The sequence below is a fragment of the Mustela nigripes genome, chromosome 16, assembly GCF_022355385.1.
Source record: "Mustela nigripes isolate SB6536 chromosome 16, MUSNIG.SB6536, whole genome shotgun sequence".
Classification (NCBI taxonomy): Eukaryota; Metazoa; Chordata; class Mammalia; order Carnivora; family Mustelidae; genus Mustela; species Mustela nigripes.
Genome location: NC_081572.1, coordinates 45,690,545 through 45,707,532, shown reverse-complemented (window position 1 = coordinate 45,707,532; position 16,988 = coordinate 45,690,545). Strand labels below are relative to the sequence as shown.

The window sequence follows — 16,988 nt, the reverse complement described above, 5'->3', positions numbered from 1 at the left end:
AAATCAAACTATCAATTAAAATGTGCTGATGGGAGAATTATCAAGGAGGTAACCAATCAACACATTATAGAAGGTAAACAACCAATCAACACATTATAGAAGAAGCTACAACACATTACAGAGAGAAATAAAATCTTCTAAAATGAAACACACACAATAAACCGAACAAAAATATTTATAGCCTTGTTGGGAAAAAGACACTCTCTACTAATCTGGGTAAAACTAGTAGTACGTTAAGGTTTTATGGTAACAATCATGTGTCATTCTAAGCACAACCAAATTCAGCCTAATAAGGGAATACCTCCACAAATGTTATTATGTTTTATTTCAACCCACAGAGAAATCACCTAAAAAAAGACCACAGAGAAATAAGCCACTGGGGGCACCTGGGTGGTTCAGCTGATTAAGCGTCTGCCTTCGGCTCACGTCATGATCCCAGGGTCCTGGGATGGATCCTTGTGTCTTGTCTGGCTACCTGCTCAGTGAGGAGCCTGCTTCTCCCTCTCCTACGCTCTGTCCACCCTCTGCCCCACCCCAAACATGCTTGTTTTCTCACACTCTGCACTCTCAAATAAATAAATAAAACCTTAAAAAAAAAAAAAAAGCCATTGCATAGAAAATGGGTCTCAAGGACATGGAAGTTTCTAATTTTCCTGTTCCTTTATTGGAAACATTTAAGAGATTAAAACCTCATAAAAGTATATAAACACAACCAGCACCATGATCATTTGGGGTTAAAGTCAAAATAATTGGTTCAGAACACATTTTGGCTATTTGTTTTATATCTCTTTAGCTGATACCTTTTCAACCAAACCTACTCACCCGGTTTGCACTTCCCACATTTTTATAGTTTTATCCCTTGAGGCAGACACTATATGATCTCCATTGGGCATGATGGCTACTGAAGAAACATTGTGGTCATGGCCTAAAACACAGAACACAGCAACGTATTAAGAATATATAACCAAGAGCAATTAAACCTCAGTTTACTGTGAGATTTCACTGTGGGATTTCAAATATCGCAGCAACTTTAAATACACTGGGCTTTATATAAATTTGATAAGAAAGCTGGATTTACATACACAAGTCAAGGAATTAGCAACTTAATAAAATAATTCATAATGAATTAAGTGGCTAGCTCAATTTATTATTAAATTTCAACCTGTACAACTGTTTTAACACTACAAGGAATCAGTATCATCAGCATCTGAATATACTAACATGCTGTATATTTATATATGAACACTAGATACACACAAAAATTTCCATGGTTGATATCCTAAGATGTATGTTAGAAATAAGACTTACAAAGCTAAAGAGAAAGAAGAATAAAAATGGAGATTTGGTTCCATATTTAAAACAATGGTTGAAAATTTCCTTTTTTGTTGCTGATGTCCCTGGGGATAAAAATGCATTATCCTATATGCATTATTCACATTCCTAATCAGCTATCCTTTGTGGAAAAAATTCGAGAGAATCCTCATAAATATCATTAGCTTAAGGAATATACAATGATTGGAAAAAACTCCTTTATAAAAAATATTTTAAATTTAAGTATAGTTGACACACATTACATTAGTGTCAGTTGTAAAATACAGTGATTTGGCAAGTTTATACACCATGCTACTATGTTCACTGCAAGTGTACCTGCCATTTGCCACCATACACCAGTATAATATCATTAACTCTATTCCTTATGCTGTGCCTTCTATTCCCTTGACTTCCTCATTCCATAACTGGAAGCCTGTAACTCCCACTCCCCTTCTTCTTCATAAAAGTCACAGCAAAAAAAAAAAAAAAAAAAAAAAAAAAAGTCATAGCAACAAGATCCAGGCTACTCAAAGAAACATAAACACTAGATTTTACTAAAGGATTCCATTCTTTTATGAAAGAATTCCTTTAACTGGTAAGCTTCCCACTTAATTTGGGGGAAAAACACCCTTCAAATTATACTCTATGTAATCACATCACGATTATCTATTTAAAAAAAAAAAACTCTTTTATTACCAACATAGCATGTGTTCTTTATGTAAAATCCAAATATTCAAATTTTATCATATTTAAAGAAACAAAAACCCTTAAGTGGGCACCTTCTATGTGCCAGGTACTAAACCAAGATGATTCACGTATATGATTTCATTTTATCCTCACAACAATCCTATGACAGGTATTATTATCTCTGTCTTGCAGATGAAAGAAGCTGAAACTTCCCAATGTCAAAAGTAAACAAGTAGGAATTGGAACCCAGATATCTGATTCCAAAGCCCATGCTCTTTCCACAAGGCCAAACGGCCTCAGAGAATAGTCTCTAGGACAAGACTCAGGAAAACCTAACATTGAGACTATCGTGTATGTGGAAAATTAGAGTGAGCAAGAAATACCAGGTTCCAGCTTTTACTATACCTATTTGCTCTGGACTTCAGTTTCCCAAGTGAGAAAAATGAAAAGCAAAACAAAACAAAACAAATCCCCAATAACTTCATTCTCTTTCTTTCTTGAAGACAGAGGTCCCAGGAGTTTTTCTTATGCAAAAATATTCCTGAAAACGAATTAAGTATTTTATGTAAACCAGTACTAGGAGATACTTAAAACCTCTTAACTGAAACAATTCAACTACTGTGGTTTCTCCATGGGTTATTTACATCATACACTCTTCCACTGATACAATTAAGAATTAAATGTAGGGGACCTGCACGCTATTAAAAAGAATATTGTTTAATATTCTTTTCTCTGGAATGTCACGTTACAAATCAATATCAAAGTACTATCCACTACCCTTACCGTGCATGGTTCTGATGCATTCAAAGCCCTGAAAATCCCATAGTTTAATGGTCATATCTGCAGAACAGGAAGCCAGAAGCTTGCCACTGTGGTCAAATGAAATATCCTGTACAGAGTCTGTATGTCCCTTAAGAGTTCGCTCAAAATCTCCAGTCTCATAATCCCACACCTGTCAAGTGACCAGAAACTTAGTTAACATCAACCTATCCCTTCTTTCTCATTTTACATTAGTCACTCAGCAGACCAGTACTAGCAAATGAGAGACTTAGAAACAGCACATCTTCAAGTACAGACTGGTCTTTTCTCTAGAGAAAACTGAAGTTATAATTATGAAAACAGACTTCTAGTACCATATTATCTACCACACACTTTATGCTAGTGAGTAGGTATATGAAGCCAAAAGACAAAGTCTCTTTCCAGTCTGACAGGAGACAATACACACGTAAACAAATAAATTTAAAGACAAAAGTTTTGGGGGCAGTTGATAGGCATCTATAGGCAGAGTATTAGAGCACAATAAAGAGTGCTCAATCCTAACAGACAAGCAGAGCTCAGACATCTAAGAGGAAGGAAAGACTTCACAAGAGGCTACTGTCCATGAATAGATTAACAAAAGCATATATCATTCTGATGCAAAAATGGCCAAGTCATTAACACATTTTTTAAAGATAATTCTCCTAAGATAAAAGACATAATAATCTATTAAGAATAAATATTAGGGATGCCTGGGTGGCTCAGCTGGTTAAGCATCCGATTCTTGATTTCGGCTCAGGTCCTGATATCAGGGTTGTGGAACTGAGCCCCCACTGGGGAGTATGCTTGTCTCTCTCCCTCTGCTCTTCCCCTCGATCGTGCTCTCTCTCATTCTCTCTCTCTCTTTCAAATAAATAAATAAATAGGCAAATAAAATCTTTATTAAAAAAGAATAAATATTAGAAACAGACCTCAAGAACAACTGGTGGTCAAATGCTAGTCTAAAGTTCAGTCTTTACCCGACACCAATTACATTCTCTAAAATCAGATTGATTCCATTTTTCCTATAGTAGGTTCAAATTTACTTGTAGGAGGGTATGTATCAACCAATTTAAAGAAACTTAGAAAATGCATTTTGAAAACTTGGAAACAATCTAAATATCCAACATTAGGGGAATGGCTAAGTAGATATAAAACCTGGGATTATAAGGAACTTGTGATGTAATAAAATAATGTTAAGTTAAAAAGAACACAAAATTACACGTGATCACAACTACATAAAAACCTCAACTAAGAAAAATAAACTATCTTCTAAAAAACTTTTAAAAAATGTTTATTTATTTATTTGACAGACAGAGATCACAAGTAGGCAAAGAGGGAGGTAGGGAGAGAGAGAGAGAGAGAGAGGAAGAAGCAGGCTTCCTGCTGAGCAGAGAGCCTGACTCGGGGCTCGATCCCAGGACCCCGGGATCATGACCTGAGCCGAAGGCAGAGGCTTTAACCCACTGAGCCACCCAGGCACCCCTAAAAACTTTCTTTTAAAGAAAACGTACATACCCTTCTCAATATAAACAAGATTTTTTTTTTTTTTTTACCATATATTCAACTACTTCTACATAAAAGTGATTTCTAATTTTGCACATATTTTGTTAGATTTATCCTTAAGTATTCTGGGGTTTTTGATACTACTCTGTGGCATTTTAAAATCTCAATTTTCAAATTATTCATTGCTACTTTATAGAAATACAATGACCTTTTGTATAGTAACCCTGTATCCAGAGATTCTGTTAAATTCAGCCACAGTTCTAGTAGCTTTTTTGTAGATTCTTTGGGCTTTCTAAATAGATGACCATGTTGTCTACAAGTAAAGAGTTTCATTTCTTCCTTTCCAATCTGTATGCCTTTAACTTCTTTTTCTGCCTTACTGCACTGACAAGGCACTCTTTTGCAAACATGAAATATAAGTAGTTGAGACTGAACACAACGTCTTTGGTTTCTGATCTCAGGAGGAAAAGCATTGTTTTCCACCATTAATTATTATGCCAGACACCTTTTAAGCTTTTATCAACTTAATGAAGCTCCATTCCTAGCTTGCTGACAGCTATTATCATGAATGAATGTTGGAATTTTGTCAGATGCTTTTTCAGAACCCATTATGTTTTTCATTGATGTGGTGTATCACACTGATTGTGGAACCAATCTTTCATTCTGGGATAAATCCTACTTGGGTCGTATTAATTAACCTTTTCATAAACTGCTTAATTTAATTTGCTTACAATTTATTAATTTTGCATATGTGTTCATGAATAATACTGGTTAGTAGTTTTCCTTTTTGTAAGATTTTTGTCCCATTTAGTATCTAACGATACCAAGAGTTCAGATGAAAATTTTACATATTACAAATAAGATATCATCTTGCAGTTCAGTTTCAGTTAACTTTCCATGCATTTATCAAAGAACACTATAGCATTTTCTCTAAAATACACCCAGAAAATGAACTGTCTCTTCATAAATGGTGAACAAAGTATTTTAATGTCTGTAAGTATCAAGAACAAGAATTAATTGTATTATTCTTTTGATATTTACCTTTTGTCTGATTATAAAAATAAATGCTCATTTTTTCTTTGCTTTTCACAAGTATTTTTCCATGCCATTCGAGATTTGGCAAACTTTTTTTTTTTTTAAGATTTTATTTTTAAGTAATCTCTACACCCAATGGGGGGCTCAAATATTGCATGTTGCACCCACTGAGCCAACAACGTGCTGCGCACCCCACCCCCCTGCCTTTTAGGGCAAACATCTTTTCTTAAAGGAATTCCTACTGTTAGCTAATTTTTTGGCAGAGAGCAGAAGGGCAGAGTGAGAGAGAATCTTAAGCAGGCTCCATGCCTAGCACAGAGCCCAAGAGGGGCCTCAATCTTACAACCCTGAGATCATGATTACCTTAGCCAAAAATCAGAAGTCAGACAACTTGACCAAGCCATCCAGGTACCTCTAAAATTTTTCATTATTAGAGAAAACATTATATAAATGAAAATCTTTGAATATTAAAGAATATCTCTTCTCATTTTACAATATTAGGTCAGCTAGTGAAAAACCATTTTGGGTCAAAAAATACAGACTTTAGGGGCACCCGGGCGCCCCCATCACCTAGGTTTTACTGAAACTGAATAATAAAAGTATGGAAGGAGAGTAGAAAACCATTCTTCTCATTGCAAAAAATATACACAGAAGTAATTTAATGAGAAATAAAGCTTTATGTGTAAGACTAAACAGAACATTATTTATGACAGTAGATGACTGGAAATGGTATAAAAAGTCCAAAGTGGGGCGCCAGGGTGGTTCAGTGGGTTAAAGCCTCTGCCTTCGGCTCAGGTCATGATCTCAGGGTCCTGGGATAGAGCCCTGCATTGGGCTCTCTGCTCAGCAGGGAGCGTGCTTCCTCCTCTCGCTCTCTCTCTGCCTGCCTCTCTGCCTACTTGTGATCTCTCTCTGTCAAATAAATAAATAAAATCTTAAAAAAAAAAAAAAAAAAAAAAGAAGAAGTCCAAAGGAAGAAAATTTGTTCACCATACTGAAACACTGCTGGCAACAAGTAAGTACTCCTTTAGTATCTGGCCAGTACTGTTTTAAGTAGTTTCCACATATTAACTCATTTAATCCTACCAAAAGCCCTAAGAGGTTAGTATTAATTATCTTCATTTTACATCTGAAGAAAGAGAAGCACAAAAAGTTAATCTGCCCTTGATCACATTGATTTTGAGTGATGGGGTCAGGACTTGAACCAAGAGCATTAACTATTCTATAAATCCTCCACATATAAACTAAACAACTGGCTTAAAATCATTAAAAATGATTAATCAGAAACAAAGAACCCTATTTCTAAAATAATTTAATTAAAAAAGAATAAAACCTAAACACAAATGTTTTTCATTAATGAAACAACGACGTGTACACATAATAAATAAAGAGTAAATGGAAGGGAGAACTATTAAGTAGTTGCTAAGATACATGGCATGATCATTATACATAGAAATTTTAACACTTCGAATTGTAACCTTTTATTTTATTTCTTTAATAACGAAGCCCCAACATGGGGCTTGAATTCACCACCCTGAGATCAAGAGTTGCATGTTCTACCAAGAAAGCCAGCCAAGGCGCCCGGATTTGTAATATTTTATTTTTTTTTAAAGATTTTATTTATTTATTTGACAGATCACAAGTAGGAAGAGAGGCAGGCAGAAAGGAGGAAGCAGGCTCCCCACAGAGCAGAGAGCCCGATGTGGGGCTCGATCCCAGGACCCTGAAATCATGACCCACTGAGCCACCCAGGCGCCCCTGGATTTGTAAAATTTTAAAGTTTAGGGGCGCCTGGGTGGCTCAGTGGGTTAAATAAAGCCTCTCTGCCTTCGGCTCGGGTCATGATCCCGGAGTCCTGGGATCAAGCCCCGCATCAGGCTCTCTGCTCGGCAGGGAGCCTGCTTCCTCCTCTCTCTCTGCCTGCCTCTCTGCCTACTTGTGATCTCTTCTGTCAAATAAATAAAATCTTAAAAATAAATAAATAAAAAAAATAATTTTAAAAAAACTAATAAATAAATAAATAAATAAAGTTTACTCAGTAAGTATAGTTTAAGATGGCACATGGATAGTTTTGTTTATGCTTTTATATCACTGCTGCAAAATCAATAATTAAGACCAGGTTTTAAACCTATTCATCCTTACGCCTCATGATACCAGTACAGTTTCACAGTACACAAGACTATCATAAAATCAGTAATTTAAATACATGTCTCCATATTCTTGAAAAACAGCAACAGTTAATGTATTAGGTATATAATCATTTCAGACTACATGGTACACATATGATTTAAGACTCTCTTCCAGTAACTCTGCTGCCCACCCCATGGACGACCAGTCCATGGGATGTAAGGAAGCCACTGGTTTAGAAACTAAAGAAAGAAATCATGTAAGGAACATATAAAACAATGTCTAATTTGAACAAATTACTTTAAGTAGAGTCACAATTAAGTCATTATGGTATCTTTAAACTGGACTGCTGCTAGGTGATATATACAATATTAACAATCTACTTAAGTTTTCTTAATTATACCTTTATAAAAGAAACTTAAAAATCTAGAACTTAATCTGGAAAAAGCCTTAGAGGAGAAAAACCTACCTAAACCTTTTAATTATATTTTACTTATCTTTCTGCAGGTAGTTTATACAACTGTTACTGTAGTGTGTCTGGATCAAAGAGAATTACAAAAATAACTTTTTTTCTGGATTAAAAGATGAAATATCAAAATGTATATACTTATTGTAAAAAATATAAAAATGAGAGAAATACATAACTTATAAAGTGAAAACCTTTTGTAACACCACAACCCTGGAGAGAACTACTGTTTGGAATCAAAGGCAGTATTTAAAATACATCAAGGAGGGGCGCCTGGGTGGCTCAGTGGATTAAGCCGCTGCCTTCGGCTCGGGTCATGATCTCAGTGTCCTGGGATCGAGCCCCGCATTAGGCTCTCTGCTCAGCAGGGAGCCTGCTTCCCCCTCTGTCTCTGCCTGCCTCTCTGCCTACTTGTGATCTCTCTCTCTGTCAAATAAAATAAATAAAATCTTTAAAAAAAAAAATACATCAAGGAGAGTCCAATTCAAGTTAAGTCCCCTACTGAATTCTTTTGCAAAATATATTCACCCCGTGAAGTATGAATATTGTAATCTTATATTTTCATCTATCATCTCTGCTTAAAAGCAAGGTACACTCATATTTTCATTCCAAGAACAAAATGTTATTCAAGTACTACATGACCCATGGCTCAACACTAAATCAGTGACACCCAATTTTCTCAAATTCATCAGTAAACTTATCTGGCAGCTTGCCTCTCAGAGGAGCTCCAAGCTCTTATCTTTTCCTGTCTTGCACAGGTCTTCATTTTCAGGACTCTCTCTCTTTACCTCTTTTACTCAATTAACTTTAAAATCTGCTTTTAATAGTTAGCTTATTGTACATCTTTAATTTTGAAAAAATTACCTTAATTGTAGCATCCTCTGAAGCAGAGACCATAACACTGAACACAGGATGGAAAATTACTCGAGTGACTGGACTCCTATGACCACTCAATGCGTACTTTTCTGGTGGACGGGGAATCCATTCTTTTGGGTCTCGTTTCTGACCAAGGGGTCCACCCGACGTAAATTCTTCTTTTGCTTCATTTAGTTTTGATTCTAATTCCATAACCTTGAGAAGCAACAGTTATATACAGATAGATTCCAATAAAAATAATATATTTGATGTTTTTAAAAATTGCCTTTAGTTTTTATCTGTTTATGCAGGATACTTGAAAAAATTTCAATAATTTACAAAGCATTCATCAATTTTAATTGAAAATGATCTATATACTCCTCAAAATTTCATTACTGCGACAAAACCGAAACTTACTTAACTAAAAAGAAAATTTCAATTTTTATCTAATAATTAGAGGAAAAGCAGTGAAAATAAAAGCAGACATTTATTGAACATGTACGTGCTAGGTAACTTTTCTAAGAGCTTTTTATGGATTAACTCATGTTATGAGAATGTTATTTATTTATACTTACTTTGCCTACTGAAAGTATAAATTTTAGGACCAGAGTATTATTTGCTGCCTTCACTTTACAGATAAAAGTAAAACCTCAGAGATGAAAATGACTTCTCTAAGTACACACTTTAGTGCTTCTTCCCCATCATACTGGCTACATGCTTTCTTCCAATTTAAATGCACAAATGAGTTCTTTCAGTATCAATTCTTTCAAGTCAGGGTTAGGTAGATTCACTAGAGCCAACACCTGGATTGCGTAAGTGAGCATGTATCAGCAAAGACCTATCTAGGTCAAAGTATTTTTTAATGCATAAAAATGATTTTTACTTGCCTTTCAAGGGTAAATATAATTATTAATTAATACAGAGTAACTGATGTTAATATTTTCAGAAAGTTTATATAAGAACACAGAATACAAGTGACTTTAAAGAAAGAAGACATAGATACCTTCTTTTGTAATCTAATAACGGATGTCCATTTTTTTTCCAAAAGACCAGCATATTTCTTATCTAATTCTTCATTCTAGAGAAAAAAATGAAAATCTTTTTAAAAATGGCTCAACTACATTTTTCAAGGCATACAGACCATTCTCCTTAGCCCAAATGTTACTAAGAATCTGATTATACAAAAAAAGGGGAGATGAAAATCTAGGGTCAAAGTGAACCATGTAACAAGTGGTAACATTTGTGAATAAATGACATGATTGTTCAATACTGATACTTGAGTTAAATCCACCTATTAACTATATCATGAATAACTGTAAAAAGGGAAACATACCATATCTAATTCAGCTTCCTTTTTAAAAACTGAATATGCCTCTTCGTAGCCATTCGAACGAAGATAATCTGCTATAGCTCGATTTCTGAAAGAAAACAAATTCAAAAGACTTCTAACAAAACCTGATTTTTTTTTTTTTAAAGATTTTATTTATTTATTTGACAGAGATCACAAGTAGGGAAAGGCAGGTGGAGGCGGGGAAGCAGGCTCCCTGCTGAGCAAAGAGCCCAATGTGGGGCTCCATCCTAGACCCTGGGATAATGACCTGAGCCGAAGGCAGAGGCTTTAACCCACTGAGCCACCCAAGCACCCCCCAAAACCTCATTTTTAAAGATTTTATTTATTTGTCAGAGTGAGCGAGCGAGCAAGCGAGAGCGAGCACAGGCAGACAGAGTGGAAGGCAGAGTCAGACGGAGAAGCAGGCTCCCTGCGGAGCAAGGAGCCCGATGTGGGACTCGATCCCAGGACGCTGGGATCATGACCTGAGCCGAAGGCAGCTGCTTAACCAACTGAGCCACCCAAGCACATCCCAAAACCTCATTTTTAAATAAGATTTTATTTATTCATTTGTTTAAGAGAGAGAATAAGGATGTGCAAGCAGGTGGAGAGGTAGAGGGGAAAGGAGAGGGACAAACAGACTTGCGCAGAGTGGGCATGCAGCTCTACGTGGGGCTCGATTCTGCAACCCTGAGATCATGACATGAGGAAAATCAAGAGCCGGATGCTCAACCAACTGGACTACCCAGGTGCCCCACAAAATCTGATTTCTATTTTAAATATTTTATTTAAAATTTCATAAATCTTAAGACACTCTTAAAAAGTATTCCCTTGCAAATCATACAAGTATTTCACAAAAAAAGGAACAAAAGCTTCTAACACATTTCATTCTGTCACAGTACATCCAAAATATTAAAACATTATTCTTGAGCTTTTAGTTTTAAGTTTCTAATGTATTGCTTGCAAGATGCAGAGACTCCTGAGTCAAGATATAGCTTATAGAACAGTTATCGATTTGTGACAGTAATCATCAATTTTGTTCATGTTTATATTCAGCCTTCCTTTACTAACTGTTACGCTAGCAGATACTCAAGGACTAGCAACTGAAATTTAGTTTTGCATAGAAAATTGTTCTGATAAATTATAATTAATAAGTATTTAATATCAGAGAAAATTTTAACCATTAAAATGGGTGAATAAAAGGGCACAAGCGCTAAACTTAGTATAATATCACAGAATCACAGAATGAGACATTCATTTAGAATTAGAAAATCTAGGGCGCCTGGGTGGCTCAGTCATTAAGCATCTGCCTTTGGCTCAGGTCATGGTCCCAGGGTCCTAGGATTGAGCCCCGCATTGGGCTCTCTGCTCGACAGGGAGCCTGTTTCCCCCCTCTCTCTGCCTGCTTCTCTGCATACTTGTGATCTCTGTCTGTCAAATAAATAAAATCTTAAAAAAGAAACCACACTGTAATTTAAATAATTTTAAAGTTAACATATATGCAAAGTTAAACAAAATTTAATATATAACTATACAGTAAAATATCCTTTTTACTTCTGACCCCAATATTCTGTTCCTGGGGTAACCACTTAATGAGAGTTTTGTATATTCAGAGACAATCTATACACACACATTCGTGCATAGTCTTCTAGAGATAATCAATATTTGTTTCTTACACAGTCACATAAACTCAATCTTGGCCATCATTCTTTACCAGCAGACATAAATTTGCCTTTAAAAAAACAATTCTATGGGGCGCCTGGGTGGCTCAGTGGGTTAAAGCCTCTGCCTTTGGCTCCAATCATGATGCCGGGGTCCTGGGATTGAGCCCCACATTGGGCTCTCTGCTTGGCAGGGAGCCTGCATCCCTTCCTCTCTCTCTGCCTGCCTCTCTGCCTACTTGTGATTTCTATCTGTCAAATAAGTAAATAAAATCTAAAAAAAAAAAAAAAATTTCATTACAGACATATGCTTTTACTACCACAGACAATTTTCCTATGACCACCATATCAAAGCCACTGCCCACCTAACGCTTTAGGAAATAAAAACACTCTAACAGTATTGTAGAATTGGTGGAATCAAGTTTTAATTTAATGGCATGTTAAAAGTAAAACAGTGGAGAAAGATAATAGGAAATTATAAACACTTCATATTCCAGGTAATTATTAGCATACCAAAGATTAAAGCATAATAACTAGTAGAAGACAGGGTCAAGCACATCACATTCAAGAACATGGGGGCTGAGGAAAGATAAATCTTACTATTATTGAGTCTGTGTCTGTGTGCTGTTCGTATTACACAGCCTGTACCTTTTGGCCTGTTCTACTAATGGATAACTTGCTTCATAAGAAGTATCTTCCGTACATGGAGCTGAAATCTACTTCGTCTTAATTTTCAAGTAGTTCTACTTGGGCCTTCCAAAACAATACAAAATAGGAAGGCAATGGATCTCTTAAAATAGTTCATCAAATACTGTGTTGTCAAAGCCTGTGTTACATGTACCTTCAACAAAAGTAAATTTCCCTTGGTTAGAATATCCCAAATAATAAGAGAAATAAAGAAGTCAAAAAACATACCTATTTCTTAGCTTTATTTTGTTCTTTAAAAATGTCAAGGGTAAACAAATCATATATAGTTCTTGTAAATATTTAAAGTTCCTACCTAGCTCCATTCTCACCTCAGGGTCAAGCCGTAATGCTGAAACTTTGAAGACACAGCACATAGCCTGAAACTCTGAGGCTCACATAATAAATAATACATACATATATATGTAATATGTGTGCAAGTTATAAAAATTATGATCTTAATGGACTTATTTTTTAAAGAGATTAATAAATGATGGTACTTTTCCAGGAAACAATAGTAAAAGGAGAAAAATGGAAACCAACTATTCCTTTTCCTTATTTAAAAAAAAAAAGTCCCAGTGATCCGAAGGGGCATGTGCACCCGAATGTTTACAGCAGCAATGTCCACAATAGCCAAACTATGGAAAGAACCTAGATGTCCATCAACAGATGAATGGATAAAGAAGATGTGGTATATATACACAATGGAATACTATGCAGCCATCAAAAGAAATGAAATCTTGCCATTTGCGACAACGTGGATGGAACTAGAGTGTATCATGCTTAGCGAAATAAGTCAAGTGGAGAAAGACAACTATCATATGATCTTCCTGATATGAGGAAATGGTGATGCAACATGGGGGCTTAAGTGGGCAGGAGAAGAATAAATGAAACAAGATGGGATTGGGAGGGAGACAAACCATAAGTGACTCTTAATCTCACAAAACAAACACTGAGGTTTGCTGGGGGGAGGGGGGTTGGGAGAAGGACATGGACATTGGGGAAGGTATGTGTTTTGGTGAGTGCTGTGAAGTGTGTAAACCTGGCGATTCACAGACCTGTACCCCTGGGGATAAAAATATATTGTATGTTTATAAAAAATTAAAAATTAAAAAAAAAAAAGTCCCAACATTTTCAGATTATCACTGCCAACCCTTCAGTCTGGTTGTCTCATACCATGTTCTTTGCCAATAAATTCACATCACCGTGGATGCATTATGTATAGCTCATTAAAAAAAAAAAAAAGATTTTATTTATTTATTTGAGAGACAGACAGAGACAGAGCATAAGAAGGGGGAGGGACAGAAGGAGAGGAAGAACTGGACTTCCCGCTGGAGAGCAAAGAGCCTCAATCCCAGGACCACTGGGATTATGACCTGAGCCACGGACAACTGCCCAACCAACTGAGACACCCAGGAACCTTCCCGTATGGCTTTTAATCAAGTAACTTAATCTGTTAGTCTTGTTCACCATGTCATGAAACTCTTCCCTTGTCAGTAAATATTAATCTACAACATTATAGTTATTAATATTTCAAACACAATATTCTATGACATAGATGTACCAAATTTTATTTAAGCAATTACCTACTGTTGGACTTACAGGTTGTTTCTAATTTTAAATAATGTTGCAAATAAACATTCAATGTGGAGTCTTTCTCATATCTTTACATTAGAGTTAAAAGGTGCTACAGATTGAATGTTTATGTGTGTCATCCTCCTCCCCCCACCAATTCTTACACTGAAACATAATATGATAGTATCTGGAGATGGGGCCTTCGGAGGTGCTTATTAGCTTCTTGAGGGCAGAGCCCTCACGAATGGGATTAATGCACTTACAAAAAGAGACTGAACTAGGAGGTAAGCACCACGAGACACTGAATCTGTTAGTACTTTGATCTTGGACTCTCAGCTTCTAGAACCCTAAGAAATAAATCTCTGTGGTTTATAAGCCACCCAGTTTACAGTATTTTATTACAGAAGCCTGAACAAAGGCAGAAATTATATACACTTTTTGGACATTTTGATAGCTACTGAAAAATTGCTCCCCAGAGTTGTACCAGTTTATATTTCTATCAATAGTTATGAATGTTATCTCTTTACCATCTTTACTTTTCAAATACTGGATTAGCATTTACTGACTTAAAAAAAAAAAAAAAACCTTGTTTTTATCCTTTGATTCTGCTTATGTAACTTTTATAAAATGTGGACTAGAAGTTATTATTTTTTTTTCTTAGATTTTCTTTATTTGACAGAGAGAAACAGCAAGAGAGGGAACACAAGCAGGGGGAGTAGGAGAGGGAGAAGTAGGCTTCCCACTGAGCAGGGAGCCTGATGTTGGGCTTAATGCCAGGACCTGGGATCATGACCTCAGCCAAAGGCAAATGCTTCATGACTGAGACACCCAGGCACCCCAAGATGTTAAATTTTTAAAACATCTGCAATATTTCTATATCCTATGTAACTTAACCCAACATCTGCATTTTTTTTTTTTTAGATTTATTTACTTTTGGGGCACCTGGGTGGCTCAGTGGGTTAAAGCCTCTGCCTTCAGCTCAGGTCATAATCCTGGTGTCCTGGGATCAAGCCCCGAATCAGGCTCTCTACTCAGCGGGGAGTCTACTTCCTCCTCTCTCTCTCTCTGCCTACCTCTCTGCCTACTTGTGATCTCTGTCAAGTAAATAAATAAAATCTTAAAAAAAAAAAAAAAAGATCTATTTACTTTTTTGAGACAGAGCGTACATGACACGGGGAGGGGCAGAGGGCAAGAACCTCAAGCAGACTCATGATGAGTGTGAAGCCCAACACAGCCAACACAGGTCTAACCCTAACCTGAGTTGAAATGAAGGGACAGATGCTCAACAGATTGAGCTACCTAGGCACTCCTTGACATCTGCAACTTAAAAAGATGTTTTGTGGCAAAAGCAATGAATAGATGAAAGAAAGAAAGATGTAGTTGATTACAAATGTGCATAAAGCAGCACCTCATTATAGTTGTATGTCACATTTATACTTTTTATAAAATGTTAAATCCAATTAAAAAAACAACATTCACGGGCGCCTGGGTGGCTCAGTGGGTTAGGCTGCTGCCTTCGGCTCAGGTCATGATCTCAGGGTCCTGGAATCGAGTCCCACGTCGGGCTCTCTGCTCAGCAGGGAGCCTACTTCCTCCTCTCTCTCTCTCTCTGCCTGCCTCCCTGCCTACTTGTGATGTCTCTCAAATAAATAAAATAAAAAATCTTAAAAAAAAAAAAAAACAACATTCACTGTCTCTTTTGATCCTAAAACAATCCTGCTAAAGTAGGTAAAAAAGTATATTACCCCCACATTATATATTGGCAGACTAATTCATTGAGGAAATAAAACTAGAAAGTAGTGAAATAATCTAGGATAACAATTCCAAAAAACATTTACTGAGTGGATGGGGAATAAACTGGCTAAACTCTGCACCTCCCTTTAATCAGAGGAGTTCCATTTTTATATATACCCATATACTGCATTTTCTTCATATATGCTTTAAAAATGGACTTATAATGGGGCTCCTGGGAGCCACTGTCAGTTAAGCGTCCAACTCTTGGTTTCAGTTCAGGTTGTGATCTCAGGGTCATGAGATCAAGCGCTGCATTAGACTCTGTGCTCAGTGCGGAGTCTGCTTAAGACTCTCTTTCCCTCTGCATCCCCAGCCCCTGTGCACACACGCTCTCTAAAATACGTTAAGTAACTCTTTAAAAAAAAATAAGAAGAAGAAAAAGGACTTACACTGCTCTTTAAAAAGCCCTACATCTACCCCCAAATCCTTTTTTTTTTTTTTTTAAAAGATTTTATTTATTTGTCAGAGAGAGAGAGGGAGAGAGTGAGCACACGCAGACGGAATGGCAGCAGAGGCAGAGGGAGAAGCAGGCTCCCTGCTGAGCAAGGAGCCCGATGTGGGACTCGATCCCAGGACGCTGGGATCATGACCTGAGCCGAAGGCAGCTGCTGAACCAACTGAGCCACCCAGGCGTCCCGTACCCCCAAATCCTTAAAGCCAAAAATGATTCACACTTTTAACCACTAGACTTTTGTTTTAGTAACTGACTAGATTTAAGAGATGGGACAACACAGTTAATTCCCAAGTTTCTAGTGAGTTTAATACCAATTACTTGGATAGAAAACACAGGGGGAAAAGAGGAAGAAAAAAGAGAGGTAGAATACAGTAAGTTCAGTTTTAAACCTTCTGACTTTAAGTAGCTATAAGATATTTAAGTAAAGATACATGATAGGGGTACCTGGGTGGCTCAGTGGGTTAAGCCTCTGCCTTCGGCTCAGGTCATGATCCCAGAGTCCTGGGATCTAGCCCTGCATCGGGCTCTCTGCTCAGCAGGGAATCTGCTTCCTCCTCTCTCTCGCTCTCTCTCTGCCTACCTCTCTGCCTACCTGTGATCTCTGTCAAATAAATAAATAAAATCTTAAAAAAAAAAAAAAGATACACGATATAAGTGGTAATTAGATATACAGGTCATGGCTTGAGAGAGAGACTTGATGTAAGAAAG

At 36.7% G+C, this 16,988-nt stretch overlaps 1 protein-coding gene across 1 annotated transcript in view; it reads right to left on the bottom strand.

Moving 5' to 3' along the window:
* Window positions 1-16,988, bottom strand: part of PAFAH1B1 (platelet activating factor acetylhydrolase 1b regulatory subunit 1) — a 98,066-nt gene that overhangs the window by 13,606 nt on the left and 67,472 nt on the right. The window contains exons 3-7 of the mRNA XM_059380904.1: window positions 10,116-10,200; window positions 9,786-9,860; window positions 8,792-8,998; window positions 2,782-2,950; window positions 823-925 (exon numbers count right to left, since the gene is read on the bottom strand). Of these exons, the coding sequence (XP_059236887.1) occupies window positions 823-925; window positions 2,782-2,950; window positions 8,792-8,998; window positions 9,786-9,860; window positions 10,116-10,200 (639 nt within the window). The remainder of the gene's footprint in view (window positions 1-822; window positions 926-2,781; window positions 2,951-8,791; window positions 8,999-9,785; window positions 9,861-10,115; window positions 10,201-16,988) is intronic.